Source organism: Seriola dumerili, unplaced genomic scaffold (assembly GCF_002260705.1).
Source record: "Seriola dumerili isolate Sdu_G_001 unplaced genomic scaffold, Sdu_1.0 BDQW01000110.1, whole genome shotgun sequence".
NCBI lineage: Eukaryota > Metazoa > Chordata > Actinopteri > Carangiformes > Carangidae > Seriola > Seriola dumerili.
Genome location: NW_019174365.1, coordinates 1,278,291 through 1,296,919, shown reverse-complemented (window position 1 = coordinate 1,296,919; position 18,629 = coordinate 1,278,291). Strand labels below are relative to the sequence as shown.

General features: G+C 41.3%; 1 protein-coding gene across 1 annotated transcript in view; it reads right to left on the bottom strand.

Moving 5' to 3' along the window:
* csmd2 (CUB and Sushi multiple domains 2) overlaps positions 1–18,629 on the bottom strand; it is a 232,232-nt gene that overhangs the window by 47,371 nt on the left and 166,232 nt on the right. The window contains exons 31-40 of the mRNA XM_022747188.1: positions 16,954–17,148; positions 16,112–16,228; positions 14,093–14,206; positions 9,210–9,305; positions 8,285–8,488; positions 7,505–7,629; positions 4,775–4,871; positions 3,713–3,817; positions 3,363–3,481; positions 900–969 (exon numbers count right to left, since the gene is read on the bottom strand). Coding sequence (XP_022602909.1) covers positions 900–969; positions 3,363–3,481; positions 3,713–3,817; positions 4,775–4,871; positions 7,505–7,629; positions 8,285–8,488; positions 9,210–9,305; positions 14,093–14,206; positions 16,112–16,228; positions 16,954–17,148 — 1,242 coding nt within the window. The remainder of the gene's footprint in view (positions 1–899; positions 970–3,362; positions 3,482–3,712; positions 3,818–4,774; positions 4,872–7,504; positions 7,630–8,284; positions 8,489–9,209; positions 9,306–14,092; positions 14,207–16,111; positions 16,229–16,953; positions 17,149–18,629) is intronic.

Here is an 18,629-nt window from a genome sequence, read left to right as displayed (position 1 = left end):
GTGAGAGATCCTGACACCAAAATTAAAAAGATGAAAGGATGCTGAAACTCATGGTAAAAGAATTAGCTGACTCAAGGAAAAGAGAAAGACAGAGGTACTGCAAGGGGAAAAAAACAAGCAAACAGAGGGAAGGAGATTAAGAAATAAATGGGACAAACAGCCTATATATGTCAGAGGAAGGAGAAACGATATAGAGAAAATCCGAGTGATGTACCATCGTGTTTCTGTAAGGAATAAGTGAGGGGTTAAATGTTATCCTGTAGCAGCAGAAAAAAGCCTGAGGTAATCAGGAAACTGCTGATGCCTGTGAACACGATGAATCTTCCCTCGACTTCAACCAATCACAGTCTGAGATGGAACTAATTAGGCAGTTGTAGGTTGTTCCAATAAGTGGAACCCGTTTGTCAAGGCGCTCACACAAGCAGGAGGACTCAATGTACAAAACTGGAGAAGGAACCTCTCAGCCCCTCAAGGCAGAAATTCATTTCAAAAGCGCCATCGCTCTCCTAGACTCAAATAAAAACACAAACATGTGAAATATAATTTTCCTTTTTTGTTTATATCACCTATTTTCCTCATTTCCATTTAAGAGCTGGGTTATCTCTGGCATAGTGTTTCTGTATGTCAGCCGTGAGGCGGTGTTGGATAAGTAAAACATATCTTTGTCACCTATAGTATGTACTAACTTGGCAACCCACTTTTGCTTTCATTCAGACTGCTGATGACAACAATGTCAAACACTACAAGGCTGCACATTGAGACCTTGGCCTGAAAGGCTCTGTATAACATTTGGAAAGATTTGCTGGTGTGATAACCAAGTTAAAGAGTCCCTAAAGAGAAATAGTCAGAAAGTAGAACTGAAATAGGAGTGAAGAAAATAAAGAAGAAGGTATTTTTACCTATGCAGAGAGGAGGTGGGTAGTTCCATCGTCTAACGGTTCCAGGCATACAGGTGATGTGCGAGTTCCCCTGTGAGGAGCATCCACACAACAGCGTGTGCAGACACACAGACACAAAGACAAAAGTGCAAGAAAGAGCAGGCGATGAATTTATTTCTTCTCCCCACTGTCACTCATCTGTTCCTCCAATTATTTGAACCTGCTGCCTGTCTCTACATGACTTCATGTGGCGACTAAATGACTAAATCCATCTGAAGTGACAGAGAACAACAGAGAGGCAGCATCACAGGCACATTAAGATGATCATACAGAGGGAGACACAGAGGGAAAGATTACAGAGCAGTTCACATTTCTTGTTGATCTGCTCAAATAAGCAATACAACAGGCATTTTTCTGAGAGTTCTGGAGTTAACTTTTCAGACTAACTTGCCATAAAGATGAAAAAAAACTGATTAAAAAACTAGTTCATGGAACATAGAACTTTTGAACTATTAGAAAGCACTCTTTCACTTGTCTCCCCATCAAAGATGGCTGCTGCAATGGTTGATAATGATTAGATATTTCCCAAATTGAAGGATGATAGTTTAATTTCCTCTTTATCCTACCTATCTAATTAATTTAGGTCAGACCAATTTATAATAATAGAATTTCTAGTAGGTAAGGCTAAAAACAACAAGACACTTATGTATAACAAAATATGAGGAAAGAAACTGGAAAGCGAAGCTGTGTATGTGTTTCCATAATATGACTAATCTAACCTATTGTGCAACAAAATGTGCAAATACTTCTCCCTGATAATGCCTCTACTGCAAATACTGTGAGTGTGAGAAAAGAAATGTCCAGGTCATTTACATGATTACATTTTAGCAGCATAACTTCAAACTTCCTGTAACACTAGACAATATTATTTGATTATCCAGAGCCAATGGTGTTAAAAAATTCTGATGGAGCTCAGGTCAGGACTCAGATGCCTACCTATAATAACAAAATTCACGTGTTAAAGGAGCTAGTTGTAAGTTTTGCTATTGCTACATAGCGATCGTTAGCATTAACAGCTGTTTGCTTACCAGTCTAGAAGAAATGTTGCGAGTTCAGCATCAAACGTCATTCCTTTACTCATCAAGAGCTGTCTTCAGCGGTGGAAAAGCAAACCTTATTTTGCTTCTATTTCTATCACTGCTTTCCTTCTACTGAAGTCAGCATGCTAACCAGCTAGCTCCCCCCGCTGTCCCCATCTTGTCACTTTCCGATATCGAGTAACCATTGTGTTCAGTCTACCCCGAAGAAGTAGCGCTGCTCAGAGGGCGTATTATAAACACAGCGATGACTGAAGCTCCTGGCAGGACAGGTAAGTAAATAGCTGTTAATGCTAATGTTGGCTATGTAGCAATAGCAAAACTTGCAGATAGCTCCTTTCAGTAATTATTGTCATTATTAAGACATCAGCACAAAATTGAGATCATTCCCCCAAACCTTTTTCTGCTAAAACTTGCTTCTTTCCCTACCACTATCACATTTTATAAAACCATGTCATCATAGCAATTGGACAACTATCTATGACAATTAAAAATGTAGTAAACCTGGTGTGAAAAGAGGTGAGTGACAAAAACCAAACCTGGCATTTCTAGATGAGGACAGGGAGTGAGAAGTGATGGGAACACACAGTCCTGACTTGTGTTGTGCAGAGTGGAGAGAGAACTTTCAAGTAGAATTTGTGTGAACTGCTGCATCCAATGTGCTCCACAGATGTCACCATCTGTCTGCTGATGATGACTGTGGAAGCACTGGAGGACGTGCAGAATACAGTCGAACTTGGGAGGCTGAGCAGAATTCTTAGTTTATAGCAAAACCAGCACCACATCATCCTATAAATTATAACCAACATATGGAGGATACCTGTCTAGATACCTATCCAATTTGATGAAATTAAGGGGGAACACTGTCATGCATCATAACATCCAGGCTGGATGACAGAGATGAATCATAACAATCATCCTCTAATCTATAAAACCGCACAGACAATTTTCCTAAACCACTGAGCTCAGCACATGCATAACTTGTTCACAGGTGAAAGGATGCAAATAAGGTGCATACATTCCCTGTCTGGTGTCTATTAAAGCCAAAGTCAGAGTACTCCAAATGTTATTGCAAATGTGTTTACACTGATTTAATCACATTAACATAATCAGAGCATAAAGTTCATTGAGGCTGAAAAATGAAGGATAACTTTTAACTTAACTTCTAAAAGGAACTTCTACTTCCACTATGCAGTCCATCCACGATACCACAGTCTCATCTCCAACATTTTGCTTGATCCCCTACCGTAAAATATGACCACTGCTTCAGGAGATAACTGACAACAATGAAATCTGACAGGAGTGACACTGGCAAAGGCCAGAGAAGGATCAATGAGGTTTTATGGGCATTTAATGCTGAACCTTGTCTGAAGGCGGTAGGTGTTACCTGTAGAGTATATCCAGGTTCACAGTGGAAAGACACCACATTATTCATCTGGAGACGCTCGCCAACTTTGATGCCATTCATTGGAACCACAGGCTCTGGGCAGTTGGTCAGAGACACAGCTGAGGGGAGAAATGAATAAATAGAAAAGATGAAAGGGACAGAGAAAAAGGGAAGGCTATTTAATGATAATACAGAAACATAAAGGACAGAATTAATATGAGAAAGTACAATGCAAAATGTGGGGAGGAACAAGACGAGTATATCTTCACAGAAAATGTGCTGATATTTGATGTAATACTTGTCCTTGGTTGGTATTTACATGAGGTAGTAAGAACTGTAATTTCACTTACTTTTGTATTCCAACCTGAATCCAGCTGCAGACACACTAATGTCAGAGAAAAAGTGAAGGTAGAGTTGGTTGGAGGTGCTGTTGAGGAGTGCTGGAACCGTGGTGCCTTGGGGAGAAGATTAATAGAGGAGTTTGGCAATGCTATCTCCTACATAGGCCAACCATAACTAACTGCATAAGGTACTGTTCTTTGCTGCATTTGGCGATTTAATAGTGCGTGTGCGTCTGTGTGTGTGCATGCATGCAGAAAAGATGTATACATGAATGACTGTGTGTAGCTGCACTAGGATATTTAGGGAGGCAGATGCAACATAGTATGACCTTCTTGCTTTTAAGAAGCACAAACAGCAAAGAAAATAGTTTATTCCAGTTTGTGGGTATGTATTCAGCTAATATTAAAAAAAGAAAATCTTTCCAATAAAATGAAGAAAAAAATAAAAATAAAATCATGATCACTCAATAAAATCACGTTTTACAGATATGACCTAAAATTGATGGTTTAATAATTCAAATTTGTGAGCCTGGCATTTCTCTTTCATCTCTTTACTTCAGGGTACATCTAACATTTACGTTTGGTCTGGTTCCAAGCATAAACAAAAGGAGAATTCCCTGCTGCTGTATCCTCACTATGACTGGAGTAACGCAGCTACTGTAAACAAACATTCACTACAACTCCACACAGAAAAGGCTAACCTTTGTGGAAATGCACCAAGAGTTTGTCAGGGGATGTTCAAACAGATTGGAATTTTGAAACTTTCCCATGTCTACACCAGCTGGCTTTATGTACTCTGAATTTAATTTAGCACTGTTACAATGCCAACTGTGCCAAATAAGGCCCCCAATTTCAATACTGTACGTGCTGGTGAGCAAATAGAACATGCTCCATGTTCTAGATGCTACTCTTAGAAGTCATTAGGCTATTAGGTTGCCTGGACTATGCTTTTAGGTATAAACTGTTTTACATTTAAAATTAACATGAAAACATGGATGAAAATAAATGTGTACACACACACACACACACACACACACACACACACACACACAAACACATATTTGGCAGTACCTGAGAAGCTGCCAAGCATGGTGTCAGTGTTGTCTCCTCCGTCGAACACCTCCAGCGAGTCCCAGTTCTGCTCTGTGACAAAGCTGATTACCTGGATCTGAGAAAGGGAAGAGACAGACCAAAAGAGGGGATGGAGGAGGAACATAATTAGTGACAAGTAGGAAAAAAATGGAAACATCAGTACAGAAACAGAAAGACGGATGGGATTTAGAGAGTAGGGCTAAGAATGTGTATGTGTAGGGAAATCAAAAGTTAAGTAGAAGATTAATGGGTGGGAGAAGGCAACAGAAAAGGTATATGTGAAAAAGGGAGAATGAAGGACTAAAAGTTTGGCCATTTTACCAGTAATTACTCTCACATTTAGAGTAGCAGTAGTCTAGGCCCTGACACAGCTAACTTCTTGTTCAAATGTTACAACAGCCCCATCATGACAAAGATATTTCTATATGCAAAGTCAAAAATCTTCAATCTTTTCCTCGCATTTGTTCAGTGTTTTACAGGAACAAAGATAGTTAACAGTTTCTAGAAAGGCTAAGATAACTATATAAACATTTTTCTTTCTCTTATATAGTTTAAAGTACACAAAGGGTGATAGATTAATTGATCAAAGCCATGAAGGATTTCGAAAAACAGCAACAGCAGTTGAGAATTCTCAGGGGAACAAAACACAAGTCATTTCAAAATAAATGTCTTGCTTTCTTTTCTTAGTTTGAATGCTCTCTTAAAAGGCTATGTTCAAGTGTTGGGCATTCGATTTGAAATGAAAAAAACTGTGAGACAGCTGCAGAGAATGTTGAATATTCTTCAAGTAGAGGCAGGCTCAGAATTATTCTAACAGTCTCCACTGTTGAGAAAAAAGATGCCACATCATCCAAGAATAGCAATCTGGATTCTCACAAAGGTTGTCTATATGGTAAAGCTTAAAACTTATTTTGCTGTTGAATGCTGGCCAAGGGAAGTGGTAGAGTAGGCTTACCTCTAATATGTAAAAATGAATATGTGAACCTGTGCCATCTACTATATCTTTGGTCTTTGTGTTTAGATACAATTCACCCACTTCTTCAGTACTTTATGTTCATTCTTTCACTTTGTCCAAGCATTCCTCTTTGTTCCCTCTCACATCCATTGCTTGGCCCTCTCCTTCTGCCTCCGATGGTAATAGATCGGATACGAGCCAATTAAAGGGGCGGTAGGGGCTCTGGCACATCCCGGGGAGACGAGGCAGATCACAGATTGATCTTTCATTAGGGGGCCACGGCAAATGTGCCGCCAAGGCACCTCGCTCCTTTAAGTTCTCTTCTGCATCGTGACACTCCAAACTAATGTGTCTTTGCTCGCTAGTGGACGGGGAGCAACAGTGCGAAAGACAAGACGCTGAGAAAGGGGATGAAGGTGTGAAACAGATGAGGTGGAGTAGGAATAGTAGGGATGAGGAGGATTCATCTGCAGAGAGCATGGACAAAGAGCGGAAAACCCTCTACAGTCAACACCTCACATTTTGGTAGCACATGCTGTAACCCGTTGTTCAGCGAGGAAGTGTGTGTGACCGTGTGTGTGGCCCATGAACACAAACTCATCATTACCGAACCATACCATTTATTATTTATACATTTGACTGTCATGCCTTTTGCGTTTCAGAGAGTGTGCGTACAGTCAGATCTCAGTTTTTATTCCTCTATTTCACCTCCAAGCTATTGCAATGTTAGTGTGTTGTGCAGCATGCTAAGCGTGCCTGCGGGCTATCTTGGGTATTTGACCTGCAAGGACAGTCAGCTGAGATGGAGGAGCTAATAGCTGAGGGACGGCACTGAGGTCATTAGCCACAGAGGCTGAAGCATAAGCCTAAAAAACTTTCCATCAGGCAGATCCACGGGGACCTCACTCAGGTTCCTGGTGGAGTTCCATCACACATGCATCACAGAATAGGAATATGCAAACTGAATTAACTCCCAAGAAAGAAAAGTAAAGTAATTGAAGAGAAAATTCTACAAATTTATTTCTGGTTTTAAGTTTCTGGTATAGTGATCTGCCAAATTAAATTCTGAGCCTCTGTAAAGGCTATAGAATCATTTAGCTGCTCTCCTGTACCCAGAGAACTGTAAATGCTATACTTTGATATAAAGTGGCTAGCTCTGTTAATTGGTACCCTTGGTAAGCTGAAAACATATCACCACACAGGAGCTTGTTCCCAAGACCACGCAGAGCTGTAATGGCTAGAGGCTAAAGATAAATAAAATCTGTTAACTCATTTAACAGTCTGACCAGAGACAGTTTTAAAAAGGGATTAGTCCATATGTTTAAAGTGAACAAATAGGTCACTGGAGCTCAGTTGCAGAATTTTCATTAATGGAGAATCTTATCTGATAAACTAACAAGCTGACAGCAGGCAGATAAAACAGTATTTAAATTCTAAATCTAAATCTATTTTATTATATTGCATGCAGCTAAGTCTACTTTGATATATCATGACACTGCTGACATTTCCTGGACAGTGTGCGCACAGTGTGCTGCTTCTTTGGGTTGTGTGTGGATTGGAGAAAGTAGGATTGGGTTTGGGGTGGGTTAGGGGATGTAATGAATTTATACTTTGTTGTTAACAGAGCTGAATCACAGCTGAAAAATGCCTATGATTGACTAAGGGATTTCACTAATTTTAACACATCTTGATTATGACAAAGCTGTCACCCAGGACGTATGCTGATGCCAGGAAGAAAACTCTGTTATGCAAACCTGGATTCCTGATCCCTCGGGAACAGTGATCTTCCACACACAGTTCAAGCTGTTGAGGTACGGCTCAGGAAAGCCGGGAGACAAGATGGTGCCTGTTCGATGGGTCAGATTTCCTCCACATGGAACTGCAGGATAAAAGCCGAGAGTTGAAAAGACATGAGTTGTGTCAGCAGTACCTTGATACATCTTTCACTAAACCTAAATCATTAAATCACAACCAAAATGCTAATACGCTCCTGAAATACACACCAAGTCTGTTCCACCTGGCCATCAAAGCGCACGCACGCACGCACGCACGCACGCACACACACACATTGGACACACAAATTATCTTCAAACACTGTCTCCCCAGCTTGTTCTGCACATTTACACATCTGGTAACAGTGTAGGAGCATCTGCTACAGCTGTATCTTGTGTGTGTGAGTGTATCTCTGTAGATACATGTGTGTGTGTGTGTGTGTGTGTGTGTATATGTGACCCTCAGCAGTGCCTGTTACCTGTGTGCTGCATGGCTAAATCTCACTATGTTGCTACAGGCACTGGCTGGCAGCCCACATCTGTGTCAGACTAACAAGAGTTTGACACTCGAGTTATCGAGTGAGAGAGAGCCAGAGACACAAGACATGGCAGGAAACAAAGTAGAGAAAGAAAAGAACAAAGATACTAATGAAGAAACTAACAAAGGAAGAAAAAAAAAGAAACAAACAAAAACAACCACACTGACTGGTGAATGCTTAAAATGAGTGCGAGTGTGTCTGTGTTTGAGTGTTCATGCCCCACCTATACAGCTGGGTATGGAGCTGTTCCATTGTGCCAAGGCATTGGGAACGGTTAAACATTCAATGGCACTTGATCCCTCCAGCATGTATCCTGGGCTGCACTCAAAGCGGATCACTGCGCCAACAGCAAAGTTGTTGCCCATCCGGCGGCCATTTCGGGGCTCGGGGACTGAGCTGCACTGGGTGGCACTGGTCCGTGGCACAGCTTTGGAAAAACAGAGAGAGAGAGAGAGAGAGGGGGAGAGAGAGAGAGAGAGAGAGAGAGAGAGAGAGAGAGAGAGAGAGAGAGAGAGAGAGTGTTCTGATTTTGAGTCATTACCTGTAACATTTATCTATGTTGAAAGCTTGAAAAAGAGCTTTCTACTTAATTTTGTGTGGGAACTTGTATAAATCTCACTACTTTATCAGTGTCAGTATGATCAGTGTGTCCCTAATAGATAAAACAAAATATGATATTCAGTTTTTTCTTTGCCTCGTGGTTCTTTCAGCTTACTTACAATAAAATGCAAAAATGAATTATTTATTCATTAAATTTCCTCCAGAGCTGCCGTTGCCTGTGGATATCTGCAGCAAATGCCATTTCTGGTACACTGCATTGTTTAAGAAAAAATAACAATTCAAGAGATAAGTCCCTCTAAGGGGACTAGATGAAACGGGGAGTTTAAGCACAACCTTTTCAACACACCGCCATACTTCTACTGAGTTAATGCTCCAGATCACACACTTCTGCCGACATGCCGACACACACACACACACGCGCACACACAAACACAAGTAAGTCACAGCTGAAACAGTGGCTGAAGGTGAATCCTTGCGAAATCACTCAGCAAGTCATCTATTATGGAGAGGAACTGGGGCTGTTAGAACAGAGGGACTCCAGGATTTGTGTGTGTGTGGGTGTGTGTGCCGGTGTGTTACAAACTTACCCTGGTAGACCAGGTGGAATCCTCTAGAGCTGGATTGACCTTTGGAGGTGAAGCGGATCAGGACTTGGTTGGAGGTTGCTAACGGCAACGACTCACCTGAGGTAGGGAAAAGTTAAAGGCATAGTTTGTAATGTTTTTAACATTTAAGTGCTGCCTTTGGTTTATATTTGTGTGGGTACAGACGACTCTTACTTGATACCTAATTAACATCTAAACACATGCAGTTAACTAACAAACATTCTCCTCATCGGTCTAGAACAAAAGAATTTAGGTGTGAATGTTAGTGACTATTTTAGGGACTCAAGCAGCATGAAAATTCAAAGTAAGAGGACTAATAGCTAATGACTGTGTGAAACATGACAAACTGCAGATATCTCTGAGAATACATTTAGAACCTCTCCTTGTGTGATGCATTGCAGGAAAGTGCAAATAAATAAATAAATAAAGAGTGTAGATATCTGATTTCAGTGAAGCAGACAGACAGAAGGACCGACTGTGATGAAAATATAACATGCTTATAAGGCATCATGAGCATATCACGATATGCAAATGCATGGTGGTTATTAAGATTAGCCTAATATTTTACGGTCATACAGGACTGCGCTTATCTGCGATGCTTATCGGATAGCCAACAATTTCCTTCAGCTACATTGCGACTAAATGGGAGTCCTGATTACTGGCACTGATATCATCGCGTCTGACTGCAGTCTGCCCATAAAACGACATGTTCTGGGAGCTCAGAAGTTACTTTTGATCACCACATGAGCCTCGAACATTTTGTCAACTCACTGTCCTGTTCTTGTTTTTCCCAGCTCAGATATACTTCTAATTTACAGTTAATTTCTTTGTCATGTCATGGCTGCACCATTGTAACTCTCAGCCCCAACTGTTGCTCACATTCCCAATTAACAAATAATTACTGGAGAGTCTGCAGCTGGGTTAAATTGGTGCAGTGACACCCCTGAGTGCTGTAGAACCAGCTGCAGAGATCAGACCCCCCACCCCACCCCCCACCACCCTTCCCCTCTTGGTTTTACTTCACTGGCTGTGTGTGAAATACAGAATCAAATTCAAGGTTGGATTTATCACTTGCTGCGTAAGGCTCTCCACAATCAAGCTCCTGCTTACATTCAGGAAGTCTTAATGGCACACTGCACAGGCAGGAATGTAAGGTCACCTGACCACGGCTTAGTGGCTTTCCATCTGTCATAATTAAAGACCAAAAGGTGATTGAGCTTTTGTTGTTGTAGCTGCCAGGTTGAGGAACAGCCAACAGACTTTCGACCAGTCGGGTGTGAATTGAGCTTTAAATGGCATCTGAGAATCTATTTGAGCAGACGGGCTTTTCGTTAGTGTTTTGTTTGGTCTGTGGGTGAAATTTATTTTTCAACTGAAAAGTGAGGTTTTCTCTGCAAGATGCTATATACATAAACTACTAGACAATTTATTCAGAAATTTAGGAGCTCAGTACCTCTTGGGGCTGCTTTAGCATTATTTCTCCAAGAACATTTATCAGTGCCAAAATTTAAAATGTCTCACTGCAGATAAAATCCTCAGAAAACGAATATCTTATCACTGAAATTGGTGATATGATCTCCTGCTATCCTCATCAGCTTAGTGTAGCAGTGTAATTAAACACAAGAAAAACCCACATGGTGTATCTACTGTGGTGGAAAACTATTTGTTGACTGACACAGAACATGATATAAAGTGTGAGCATCTCTGTCTCTGCCTCTCTGTCTTTCTCTCAGTGTGCTGCTGACTGGCTCTCTGCAGTGGATCTCATTACTCTGCGTCTGCTTGCTGTCACATTGTAGTGGGAGGCAGACGTGCTTAACCCCAGAGGCTACATTTGTGTGTCTGTGTGTGTGTATGTGTGTGTCAGTGAGTCTCTCCTGTGCATGCATGTTTTTGCTCACATTTTTTCTATGTGAATATTTCTGCGCCTTTAAGTGCAGTGTCCTGAGATAGCTCCAATGGTACAGTTTCTTCATGCGTCATCACCAGACTGTTCAAGTTCCACTGTAGGATCCCCAAGGCATGCTGGGTAGTTTATTAGAGGAAGCCCTTGCTGCGTGCTGTCATGGTGACAGTGTTTCATAATTTGCTGTGCGGCGCAGGTATTCATCCAGACAGATCAAACATGTGTCAGCATGTAACTTATCAACCCCTCTGGCCACTCTCCAGCTCCAAACCGCTTTGCCCTTAAAAAGATCCTCTATGCTGGCAATATGAAAGACTCACAAGGACAGATATGACTTTGGCTGGAAGTCAATAGTCAAAATTCAGTGGCAGTTGTTGGTGTGCACTGATTCAGACACAACAGTCATGGGGAACAATGCCAGAGATTAACACTCAAGCTGTTAAACCACAATTCAAACGGGTTTAGAGTTAAAAACAGAGTTAGCCCAGCGGGGACTACAGGAAGTGAATTTTACATTTTATGAATTCATGTTTTGCATTTATTCAACAGCGTGCTTGCACTGACACAAAAGTAGCATTAATGATAAAAGTGGTCAAACTTGAATATAGCTGAATAAAAATGGATTCCCTTGTCACCGCTGATGGCCAAGAGAGTGACATTTTTTTTTTTTTTTTTTTTAATCAATTCAAAAATTAGCATTTTGATAAGTCTCCTTGATTTCTTGATCCAGTCCTTTTGTCCCTCCTTCCAACACGCTGTCTCCTTTTCTTTTCTAATTCCAACCTTTTATCATTCATTTAATTCCACTCTCCCCTTTTCTCTCACTTTACTCTGTTTGTCGCTACAGCCTCCGATAATTCAAAATCATTGCCTTTTCTTTTCAAAAAGAGTGATTTGCCTCACAACGCGTGACAGTAATGAAAACATACTGTACTCGGGACTGGTTTAATGTCATGTGCTTTTCAAGGTTAGCGTAATCACAGCACATTGCCTTGTATTTTGGCTCATGTAACTTACACCGCATGACAAATAATATCCCACAAACCACTAAAATGCTCATTACCCGACAATGTATTTACTGCACATAATGACAGCTTGTACATTTAGACTACATGGGTGAATTCCTTGATTTATAAGTTTGCAGATACAGTATGTCAGTCAATTTGTGAGCTTCAACGAATCTGTATAGGAGACAGTACAGGTACACACTTCTGGATTATGCCTAATTCATGCCAGTTATGCCCACATTTACTAGTTCTTCAGCATCACTGTCTGTGTGGGCAAAAAGTCTCTCTTCCCTTGCCAAATTGTGTCAGCTCTGCTCTGCCATGCCTGGTTAGAGAGCTCTGTGAACCTGCCGCCAGGAGTCCGCAGTTAATATAGCGTCCTGTTTATTGAGCTGTAAACTGGATTTTCTGAGGCTGCCCTGGACACAAACCAAAGTAATCATTTTGCTTTTGTCAAGCCACAGGGCTAGGGCAGGCTGAGATGGAGAGCTGCCCTAAACTCACACACCTTTTCACTCGCACGCTCTTCAAACGTTGAACCTCCCACTACTTGAGCTATTTCTTTTGTAGCCCGTCAACACAGCTGTGGCATTTATCACACCCATGCATCCGCAATTTTACAACACTGCTGCAACACAAATCATTCCTTCTCCTTCACCTTCTCACTTTTCACCTTTCAACTGTTATCCTTTTTTTTGTCTCCATCTTCTCACATACAGTAACTGCTCTTTTCACTTCTTATCTGTGTGCATCTGTGCTGTACCTCTGTTGTACATCTTTTTGGAAAGGAGGGCTCATGAGATCAAAGTACATTATGGCAATGAGTAGATTTTGGAAATGGTTTGGGGTCACAGCATTGGGTTGGGAAATAGAGTAGTTAATAAGATGTTTCTCACAAGATTGGTTAAGTGTTTTCTTGTGATATTTCAAATGAATATTTCATGGCTTTTCATGGGATTTCGCACCGTAACCGAAGCTTTAACTGTGAAACATTAATCACAAAATGGTATGATCGCATGTTTTTTGTTGTCATTCGGTAATATTTGTTTAATTATATGAAATTGTTTTTAATGATATAATAAAAAATAAAGGTATTACAACAATTTGTTAAGGCATGTGGCCATTGTTTGTCTGCTTATTTGAGGTAATTACCGCATGCAGTGGCAGCAATTTTGGTCAGGATTTATTCAGCTGTTCCAGTGATGAATAAACAGCTGCAAGCTGAACAGTTGAGGCAATATTAACTTAATACCGATGCTTCCAGTTTGAAATTCATTATTTATAATAGCTGGTAATGTTAATGCAGCTTTTAGTAGTTGTCTTTGTTTCATGCTAAAAATGCACAGTTGGTTTTCTTGAGGATGGGAGACAGAAAACCATTTCCCTGGCTTAAACCTAGTGTTTGCGTGTATATATATGTATGTGTGTGTGTGTGTGTGTGTGTGTGTGTGTGTGTGTGTGTGTGTGAGACATGTGTTTGTGCAATACCAATTCACGTGTGTATGCATGCAAGTCTTCTTGAGCCTGTCTGCTGATGTGTTATCCCTGTGACTCTTTAAGTTGTTGTTGTCACTGCTGGATTGTTTTACAGCTCACTGGAGCCCACCTGCAGCCATGGCAGCTCTGCCTGTGTCAGCAATTTCTCTCCAAGTTTAACTGGATGCTTATGAAAGGCATAAGGCCAAGACAACATTTTATTTAGTCTCCTGTCGTGTCAAAAAATATTGTCTGGAAGATCAAATAGTCAAATCAAATTTGCTGATTTGTTACAAGCTAGGTCTGAATATGAAATAAAAGCTACACAAGCATGTGTGAATCGCTTTCTGCCTACCTGCAGTTCCATTTAAATTGCTTCTGTTTTCCACCTCCCTGATGTTTTTACTGAAACACAGAGGCTACACAAAATGTGTCTGCATGCAGGCGTCTGATAATGCATGTTTGTGTTTAAGTACCTGTGTGAGCTCCAGACAAGGAGCTAAGAACACGGGAATGCTGCGTTGCCCCATCATAAACCTCCACAATGTCATTCAGAGCGGTCTGGAAGAAGGCGAATTGGCTGAAGACAACTAGAAAAGACAGATATGGACAAAAAAAATGACATGAGAGGAAAGTGAAATTAGCTAGAATTAGTCACTTCATCAGAGTCACATTGAAAAACTCTCAAATCCATTTGAAATGACACAGAAAACCCATAAAAAAAAAAGTACTTTGTAGTATCCACATCCAAAAGAATATTATCAACAGCAATTTCAATCAAACTGTCTTCTTGAAAGCGAGGTGGATAATGCCAGCAGTTATGACAACACAACCAAAAATTGATATTACACAGGGAGATCAGCAATCCTGTCTGGGCTAGATGGCTTGTCAGTAGATGACAGGCTTCAGCAATGACAGCCCATCTGTTGTACAATGTGCAGGCTCCACTATGGTGCTTTCATGCTCTCAACCCACTCTTTCTACCACTATCGCCTGAACATATTTAGTCCTGTCACATCCAATCTTTGTCTAGTTTACTTTTGGCGAATATTGTCGTTTAAATAGAAGTATGAAGAGGATGAGGGAGAGAGGAAGAGGGCAGAGGGGACAGAGGACTAGTGTTCTCCATTAGGAGTGATGGCGGGACCTTATCCTCTGAGTTATACGTGTTCAACATGATTCAGCATCTGTCATCTCCTACTCATCCTCAGTGGTTTCTGTTACTTGTACATCCTCTTCCTCTGTAGCTATTGTAAGAGAAGCCTGTGGTTGCAGTGACACCTGCCCTGTCCTCTACATTTGGGGAAAATAGCATATCATTAGGGTCGGTGCATCAGCCTAATGAGAAGAATGGAGGCCAGAGCATTTGTGGCTCTGCACGACAAAGTGTGTTGCCCCGGGCCTCATTGTCATTTTCCAGGAAAATGCAAATGTGGACTTTAATTATTTCAACTTCCTCCCTCACTTTCACTTCACTGAGCGAAATATGTTGCCGACAGGATCCAAGGAGACAAGGATGGGTGCCCAGCCATTTTGGAACAGCGCCGTACCTCCGAATGGGCATCGTGACCTCGACATTCAAAAAGACTGGGGTGAAGAGCCCCAAAGCTAAACACATGCCGGCTGCTGCTGTTTGGTGTAATTTAACAATGACAGGACATGAGCTTTCCCTTAGAGAGACACTATGCTGATAACTCATTAAAGAGGCAGAAGGAGGAGGAGAAGAAGCAGAAGATGAAAAGAGAGAAAGACGGAGCGAGTTAAGCAGAGAGACATCATGGGCAAGTAAATGAGCAACTGAAACATTTTTGATTTTTCATGTTTGAGCTGTGTCACACCCCTGCATTGTTTTTTTTATTTTTGCTTTCTGAATAATTTGCTGCTCCCACACTATCAGATCACATATTGAAAGCAAGCTATGACCTTTAAGATGGAAATGCCAAAAAAGTAGTGAAACTCCAGGAACTCTGGATCTTCCAGACACCCAATTATTTTTTGGTGTGTGTGCATGTGTATGTGTGTGTGTCTCAGACAGATATTCTATGCCTAATGTGTAAGACAGTGATTAAATTGCTCCACTAAAGTAATGCGAAAATATATGTATGGCATTGAGACAGATGAATATGGGAACTATCAATCACTGTGTGATTTTACCGTGTATAGAAAAATATGAAGAAAATGCATTTAGTCAACCTCTGACTAAAGCACTATAATTATGAGTTAAAGAAGAAGGTGTGTGTGGGAGCTTTTACAAGTTTTCCACAAACTTGTTTTCTCCTACACACCTGTCACTAAGAATATTCGTGTGGAAAAAGAAAAAGTCTAGTTTATTTTCAGCAGTGAAATATGTGCAGAATTTAGTGAGCCTAATAAGGGCAGTTTGTGCATCTTAAAGAAAGACGCATGATTACTCTCACAGGCACTAACATGCACAATTAAAAATCTGTCTGAAAAAATGGCCAAATTCAATAACACGGCACTCTTCCTTGGCTTACCGTAATCCTTGGGTACGACCACAGAGTACAGACAGGTTCGTGCGTTGCTGTAGTTTCCAGGGTAACCAGGAGACAAGACCACTCCCTCCAAACCTGAGTACTGTCCACCACATGGAGCTGGACAGACACAAAGATTAGACATTAAGAGACAGGACAAACACAGAAGGAAGGTCTGAAGCCAGGAGTGCAAGATTCCATTTCTCCCCGACCCTCTTGCTTTTCCATCCTCTCTGTTCCATCACTCCTAAATTACTTTTCTTGTCTGATTGGGCTTTGGGTGGAAGACGTCCCTGGTGTTTGCCACAGTGAAATTGCAATGTTTTCCAAGTGTCCCTCAGGGTTAGCCTGGATGAGATGAGGCCCGGATGCTCTGCGCGTGCTCGTATCTTTGTATAAGTGCTTAACCCATGTATGGGAATGTCTTCTTTTTTTTTTTTTTTTTGCTTGTGCGAAAAATGTGCACGTATTCCACCTGCCATATAACTTCACACTGTGAGAGCCAAATTCAATGTGGGGGCTCTTTTACCAGCTTTCCACAGCGCGTGTTAGTAAGTGTCGTGGGAATGTCAGCAAACAGCCAGGATGACGTAGGTTTTGCTGTGAGTGTGAGGAGCAGATATGCAAAATAAGTAGCTGCTGCCTTCAAACTGCAGATTAAATTAAAGCTACACCCTCGCATTTATTAACATTAGCAAAACCCACACAGCTCTACACATATACCTGTAGGACACAGATCTGTGCTGAAAACCACATAATCAAACATGCGTGTTTACATGTGATAAATCTATAAGCACTGATGTGGTTTGTGTTCCTAACAACCGTCTCCAGATGTCAGTGTTTACCAATGCAGATGGGTTTGGGTTTGTTCCAGCTCGGCTTGCCATCTCCCCCCATGATGCAAGTGAGGGTTGGGTCTCCCTCTAGTGTGTAGCCACTGTCGCAGTGGTAGGTGACAGTGGAGCCCAGCTTGAGGTCGGTGCCCACCCGTGTCCCGTTGCGCACCAGGCCCGGCTCGAAGCAAGACTCCCTGGGGTTCTCTGTGTAGAGAGGTAACACGGTGGAAAATCAGTGACAGAAGGGAACGCATGTTGGTATTTAATAAACGGGTTTTTGCGTCAAGCTGCAGCGCTGATGCTAGAACAGAAATTGTTTTCTGCCTAAGGTCCCTGATAATCTCTGATCTCTTCCTTCCTTTGCTCGTTCCTTTTTTCCCTGTTACTCTGCGCTTTCCTCTTTCAGTAAATATATCTCACTGACTGCCACTTTTCTCTCTAATCCTTGACGGTGCCCTCTCATCTGTGGCTGCTGGAGGTATGGATGGCTGTGGAGACAGACAGGCAGCTGATTGAGAGTGGCATTGCTCTGGCCCAAGGTCTGCTGACTGCACACAACTGCTCCTCACACTATCCTCTGCTGTGCAGTCAACTCGAGACAAGACAATGCACATACGCAAGCTTTCTTGCTGTGTCTCTCTCTCTCTCTCTCTCTCTCTCACACACACACACACACACACACACACGCACACGCACACGCACACGCACACGCACACGCACACAAACACACACACTATATCTAACCACATATCAATCACCACTCCTGAGGTCGTAAGAAAGATGTCTCGCTCAATCTAGCATCACATTGTTCTCAGATGGAAAATGTGCATGTGAGAGGAGACCTGTCAATTTGGCACACTTCACACCCTTACAGCTAAAATAAACATAGGAAAAATGCCCAAAGCAATTTAGTTCAATCTTTAACGCAGACCACTCAGGTCTCACAGCAAACTTCAATATTTGATGATTGAACACACACACACACACAAATACAAAAAGGAAGATGAGTCAAATTTTTTCTTTTGTCAGTAAAACGTCAACTTACAACTCACCGTCTTTCTTCTCGGAGAAAAGAAATTGAATGAGATAAATGTTCTAAAATTGTGGCTGGATGTGGCAAGTGAGAGTAGCGAGGGGGAAAGTTCACACAGTATAAAATACTGCATAGATACTATCACATTCCATTGAGATTCCACAGAATGAAGTTGTTGAACAATGATTTGTGTTGGAAATGTAAAACTGAAATAGGAACTTTTCTGCACTTTATATGGGAATGTATTTTAGTCAGACCACTTTGGTTCGAGGTATTACGAATTTTAAGTAGCTGGTTTGATTCAGAAACATACTGAAGTACATTTTCTGTTATTATTGTGGCTATAATATATATAACAATCTCTAAAGTTATTTTAAGACGTTGGTAGAAAACTCCCGGCTCCAGAACTGAAAGAGGGTTAGTGCAATTGTGGAAAAATATCATCTTATGAATGTAAGCTTAGTAGAATAAGTGGTGATCAGGAGGAATGGGTGTATCATTGGGACTGGTTCTGGGCTTACATTAAAATGGAAGATAGGTCGAAATAGATATCAGTCTCCTCTTTGGCTATGTGATCCTGCAGTATGACACAAGATACACAGTATATATGACACGTGTTCCCTCTGTTATTGTTTCATTCTGTTATGTTTAG